Consider the following 5,871-nt stretch of genomic DNA (forward strand, 5'->3'; position numbering starts at 1 on the left):
GACGGCCGATGAACCAAATGTTTTAGCTGCCAAATACACAAACTCCTGCAAATATGGCAACATATAACATACATAATATTGTGCTAAAACTTTATGTAGTAGCTGAGAGTCATTCACAACATTTACTCCAAGGGCAAGAACTTAATCACTATCATGTTTGTCTGTTAGCAAAATATCTCATGAACCAGTGGATGAATTTTAATAAAACTTTCAGAAAATATTCACTGGATGGACTTTTACAGATTAATTATCGGTGTCAAGCCAGTTTAAGATGGCTGCTACAACTAATTGACATTACCCTAAACAAAAATGGGTATAACTCCCATCACATTTGCAAATAATGAGCTAAAATCTGGTGTGTTAGTTGAGCATCATACCCAATGCATGCATATTGATCCAGGAGTGTGTTTTGTTGTTGGTGTTGCCTAAAAGCAAGTATTCTCGGTTTGATGCTTTTAATTAATTTTCGGTTATATTATAATTTTTTTCATTAAATTACTCCAATTGATTTTTAATGTTAAGCACTTTGGTAACAGCTGCTGTTTTAAATGTGCTTTATAAATAAAGTTGACTTGTTGTCAACGCTTTCTGATGTGGAAATTGAGGAAATAAACCAAAAAAAAAAAATACTATAAATACAAATAAGTCTAATGAACCATTTGGTCATAAAAAGCAAAAATAAAAAGTAAAATATGTCTAACTAAGCAGCCAATTTTAAGTGAAAACTCATAAATCACAGCTAACAGGTCACCTCTGCCACATAGCAACGCCGACGCGCTCCACAAACGTGATTGGTGGATTATTCACCTCGTGGACTTGTCTCAGCCAATCAGAAACGAGCTTTGAAAAGCAGCGCAATTAAAGCCGCGCTCTGATTGGCTAAAACAAGTCTGCGCAGCTGTGTGGAAGAAGGTATAAAGATTATTCAGAAGTTCGCTTGTCGCAGTGTTTTTGACAAACAACGAGTGTTCTTGAGAAAAGTAGCCGGCTAGTTCGCCTTTATTCACAAACAAACGCATGTGAACTAAATTACGTCTTGTCTACACTTCGCTTTCAAGGTGAGTAATTTATTATTTCGAGGAGTTTGTTACCTGCGTGGATAAAAAAAAAAAAAAAAAGAAGCGTTTTAAGCATCAGGTAGCTGCTTAACTGAGCTGTTTCTTTAAGGAGACGTGCTGCGGTGGATTGATTTAACTTTGGGGATTTTTCTGACAGCTTTTGTCCAAAAGCAGCCCAGAGAAACAGCCGTCATGGTCGCCACGAACAAAATGAAGACGAAAAGCACAGAAGGTCCGGTTGAAAGGAGATATGAGCAGGTGTGCATCGATAAAGGTGAGTTTTCAGTGTGCGTGTGGTGCATGGCAGCTCTGGGTGGGGGTGTCCACATGGTGGGGGGGTGCATTAACAGCCTGCAGGCTACAGGTGAGCCTTCCAGGTGTGGTTCAACTGCTCAACTAAAGGAAACTCAAAGAAACCTCCAGGTTTCCTGCATGGAGCTCACATGGCGACAGTCCTGTCAGTGCTCAGGGTTTCTGAAGCTCCAGTACCTGATTGGTTTTTAGAGTTACGTCATTGAAGCTGATCAACTTTGACCTTTCAGACATTAAAAAAAAAATGCTCAAAGATGAACTGGTTAATGTTAAACTTAATACTAGCAGCCTGTCACAAATATGCAATTTATTCTATATATAGTTTTTATTTCTAAACGTACGCAGTTAAAAGTGTGCATTTCAGGGATTTTGTTTTTAATTTTGTAAAAGTTTTTCTAAAACGTTTTCAGCGTTGGCTGGTGGTTAATACAAGGCCCCGTTTACACGACGTGTATTTTAAGTGCTGTTCCTCTGCGGCTCAGCCGTTCATTTACATGACAACAGCCTCAATCCGGAGGTTTCTGAACCCAGTTCCCAGGAAAAACCCCCCGCAGAGGCGTGAAGAGCACGGAATGCAGTCGTGTAAACGAGGACGCTTTTCCTCAACTCATACGAAAAACTCTTCGTTTCCCCCGGCTGTGTCCGTGTGAAGGGACCAAACTCTTAAAAACGTAAAAAATAGTTTAAAAAATGGCAAATATTCTTTGTTTTTGTATAAAACTAAACTGGTCAGTTATTGTTGGTTTGGATTATCTGCACGAGAGATCCCATCGAACAACTCTGATTTGGTCCAAATGAATGAAGCGCGTTCAAAGGTTCCTTCTTTGTAAGCAGCGATTTTGATGTTTTGATTTCATTCAAAATGTTCCCATGCGTGAAATATTGATCATATTTTGAGAAAATGCAATTATCGGAAAGTTTTCATCAATGTCACAATGTAAACCGACTCCTCCTAACTGAGGCAAAAGAACAAAGAAAAATATTAAGCAGAAAACCTGAAGACCACTTGTGTTAAAGCAGGGGCGCATACAGAAAGTTTTCCATAGAGGGGCCAGATTTGGGGGCCCAATGACAATCTTAAGCTACGTTTACAAAATGTTTTGACCGTATTGAAATGTTTTCAGATTAAATAATTCAAATGTATTGTTTTAATGGGCACAATCTGATCATGACGAGCGTTTACATGCAGCGGGCTTTGTTCTGAACAGAAGTACCGACATGCGCGGAGTGGTAAACTTAAAAACCACAGAAGAAGAAGTTCTACTTCCGGGATGAACGTAAACAAACCTGAGCACCCAAAATGGACCTGCGACAGGTTTTCATGCCGGTGGAGACGTTTCTCCACTCCCTGACTGGTAATTCAGATCATTTGGAGCTCTTTCAAAGTTTCTAGTAGAAATGTTGTCGCTCCCCGACATGCTAATATTATTAGCATTAGCCAGGCGGAAATGACATGGGTCGCACATGCGCAGTCGGGTCAGTTTTTCACCATCGGATCAAAAACAAAACGGATCGAGCGTTTACATGCGCACCGTTCGCGTTATGAATCGTCGTAAACCGCCCGTTTCGTTCTGATCACAAATTATTTCTGATCACGCTGAATAAACCAAAAATAACCCGAACAGGGTGTTTACATGACGCGTTTTTATTCCGAACGGCCGTTTGATCCGGTTACTTATGTCCATGTAAACATGGCTTTAGAGTGACGTACCCTTCGTTCATTCAACCTTTATTTAGACGAGTTGATCCCATTGAGCCTCGGGGACTCATTTACGAGAGAGACCTGATTTTAACAAAGTGATGACGACGATGGACAATCGTAAAAGGAAAACCTGTGTGCGTGTGTGCGCACTGTTCCTTTTACTGTATGCTATTTGAAAAATACAACATTAAGATGGTAAAAGAATACAAAAATAAAAGTACACATTTATCAGAATATTATAATAATAATGTCATCACAATGTCAGCACTGCATGTTTCCATACAATGGCGAAATTAGTCTCTGCATTTAACCCATCCACCACCAGGTGGTGCAGTGGGCAGCAATTGAAAGTGCCCGGGGGACATTAAAGTTAAATACTAATTAATAGGTTGAGTATTGACTGATGATGTTAAAGTTTGTCCTTTTTCAAATTAGTTAATTTAAAAAATGCATATACTGTATTTTTTTTTGCCCAATAAGTTTTTTTTTTTTTTTTTTTTTTTTTTTTTTTTGCATAATTTGCCCTGCAACTTATATGCTGAAGCAACGTCTTTATGGATTTTATTTTCATATTTATAAACCAATTTTTGACGTGACATGGGCTCTTGTCTACCTCCTTTTTTTTGGGGTTCTCAAAATGGCGGACGCTCCGTGTGGTTTGAGCTCTTTAGCGTAGCATTTTTCACACAAAGCTTTTTAATATTAAAAAAAAAAATAGTAAACAAGTTCTCAGCTTCTTTTTGCAGAGAAACTTTTTACACAAAGGCACGGGTTTCAACTGTGAACTTTGGAGCTTCGAAAAAACTGAACGCCCCCCACCCCGAGGTCGGCCTGTTAGCTTAGCTCGTAGCTTAGCTTCTCAGCTTAGCTACTTTTAACGATCCAAAAATGTGATTTTTTTTTTTTTTTTTTTTTTTTTTTTTTTTAATTAATTTATTTATTTTTGGGGGGATCGTTAACTGATTTTAAAGCGGAAGGGAGGGGTCAGTGAAGAGCACTAGAGTTGAGCTTTTTGTCATCCAGTGTCTTCAGTAGAAAGAGACACGAAGAAACGATAAAGCCGATGAATGAAAATGAGGTTGATGATTTATATTATGTGATTAATTGATTTATTTATTGCGACAGGCCTATTTATGACTAAATAGCCATTTTTGTGTTGGCTAATATCACTCAATTGTGGCAGCCATCTTGTATGATCATCAGTTGTGGATGTGCGTCTTGTGACAACTTTCTGCAAGTTTCATCAAACTCCTTCGGAGATATTTCGCTAACACCTTAATGACAAACCTAAATCTTCCCTTCAGTGATGGTCTGCTTCCACGGAAAGAGAGGATGGTGCAACCAGGAGGGATTAATATCTTGTGTACAGTCCTGTTTTATTTTGTAAGCAGGTTCTTTGTCAGTAAAAAGGTTCTGGATCCCTAAAACCTGCGACTTGTTTTCGCAGAGTTGGATTTCTGGGATCGCTGCTTGGCCGAACCCCAGATGACCGCAGACGTAACGGAGGACAGGACGTGTCACCAGCTGGCCAAGATGTTTGAGAACTGCCTGTCGCGGGCCAAGAGGACGACGCTGCACTGCTCCTCCGTGCTGGTACCGGAGAAGCTGACGCGGAGGGTCGCCCGGGAAGTCCTGCGGCTGGCGTCCTGCGAGCCCTGCGGCCTGCGCGGCTGCGTCCTCTACGTCCACCTGGAGCAGGAAAAGGGCTGGAAGCAGCTGGAGCGCATCGCCTACGACTCCTCGGTGGTGCCCACGTTCGAGCTCACGCTGGTGTTCAAGCAGGACGGCACGGCGTGGCCCAGCTTGCGGGACTTCCTGTTTATGGGCTCCTGCTTCGCGCCGGCGTTCAGACACGTACTGAAACTGAGTCCAGGCTATCGACTGGTCAAGAAAAAGCTGTACTCATCCTCGGCTGGTACCGTGATAGAGGAGTGCTGAACTGTTGACGGATCGTCGAGCTACCTGCGGGCTGATGCACTTACGCCTAAACATGGCGCCCAAGTGGTGCCACATTATCTCCGGTGTTTTTGTACTAAAGTTCGGCTGTTGGCCTTTTGGCTCGGGAAGTAAAGTGAAACCTATAAATGAGCTCAGTGTTTCAGGATTTGGCTTCGTTGTCTCTAAAAGTCATTTTGATCATCCTGTTTGTTGAAAGCTCAATTTAAGGGCAATTGTTGCTCAAGCACACTTTTAAAGTTTTGTTTCTTTTTCTTTTGCAAATGAATGTAAGACTGTTCCCAACATGTTTGAGCGGGACTTCCTGTGGGTACACCTCTGTTAAAGCCACGAGCCACTTTAAGATGCGTCTGCGTTCCCAGGTGCATTGAATGTTGAGCAGCCACCACACCTGGGCTTGATTAGGAGACGCCACGCGTGGTCGCGCTGCGACGCCGGTCTGACGGTACGAGCTCGCATCACCGAGGAACGTGAACACCTTCAAATGTCGTGGGGACGGAGCGTTCCGTCGGATCACGGCAATGACTTTTCGTGTGAGTGTTTTATTGTTTTTATTTTTATACCGCCTCCCGCAGATTCACGTTGTCGAAGCAGAACCTTTAAATGGAATTAAAAGTTTGGTTCACCTGATTGTAAAGGCCCGTTTGGTTTTTAATGTTTTCTTTGACTTGTAAAGGAAGCGAGACTAGCGCACGTTTTTATTTCAATGATAAAGGCAACTTTTGTTTTTTTATAAAGAATAAATTCTCATAAATTTAAGTATTTGCTCTGTTTTGTTTTCACTTGCCTCATATCCAGATATAAAAAGCATTAACCCTCCGTAGCTCCGCTTTTGGTCTTCAG

General features: G+C 41.5%; 1 protein-coding gene across 3 annotated transcripts; it reads left to right on the plus strand.

Annotated features, from left to right (window-relative positions):
- The first annotated feature begins 910 nt into the window (after nt 1–910).
- LOC119416767 (DNA damage-inducible transcript 4-like protein) lies at nt 911–5,039 on the plus strand. Of its 3 annotated transcripts, none has more exons than XM_037683954.1 (3): nt 911–1,058; nt 1,216–1,332; nt 4,520–5,039. In XM_037683954.1, exons 2-3 carry the CDS (start codon nt 1,251–1,253, stop codon nt 5,008–5,010), a joined length of 573 nt encoding a protein of 190 aa, XP_037539882.1. In that variant the 5' UTR covers nt 911–1,058; nt 1,216–1,250; the 3' UTR covers nt 5,011–5,039. The 3 variants fall into 3 exon arrangements, with proteins under 3 accessions (XP_037539882.1, XP_037539898.1, XP_037539890.1); XM_037683970.1 differs by having other exon boundaries at nt 1,230–1,332; XM_037683962.1 differs by having other exon boundaries at nt 1,233–1,332.
- The last annotated feature ends 832 nt before the right edge of the window (nt 5,040–5,871 follow it).

Source organism: Nematolebias whitei, chromosome 1, assembly GCF_014905685.2.
Source record: "Nematolebias whitei isolate Nwh7 chromosome 1, NemWhi1, whole genome shotgun sequence".
Lineage (NCBI taxonomy): Eukaryota > Metazoa > Chordata > Actinopteri > Cyprinodontiformes > Rivulidae > Nematolebias > Nematolebias whitei.

What these genes read in the sequence shown, in the direction of transcription:
- LOC119416767 (XM_037683954.1), top strand. Translation starts at nt 1,251, where the DNA reads ATGGTCGCCACGAACAAAATGAAGACGAAAAGCACAGAAGGTCCGGTT. An exon ending in GCAGGTGTGCATCGATAAAG is followed by an intron (nt 1,333 to 4,519) that starts GTGAGTTTTCAG and finishes TTGTTTTCGCAG; the next exon opens with AGTTGGATTTCTGGGATCGC.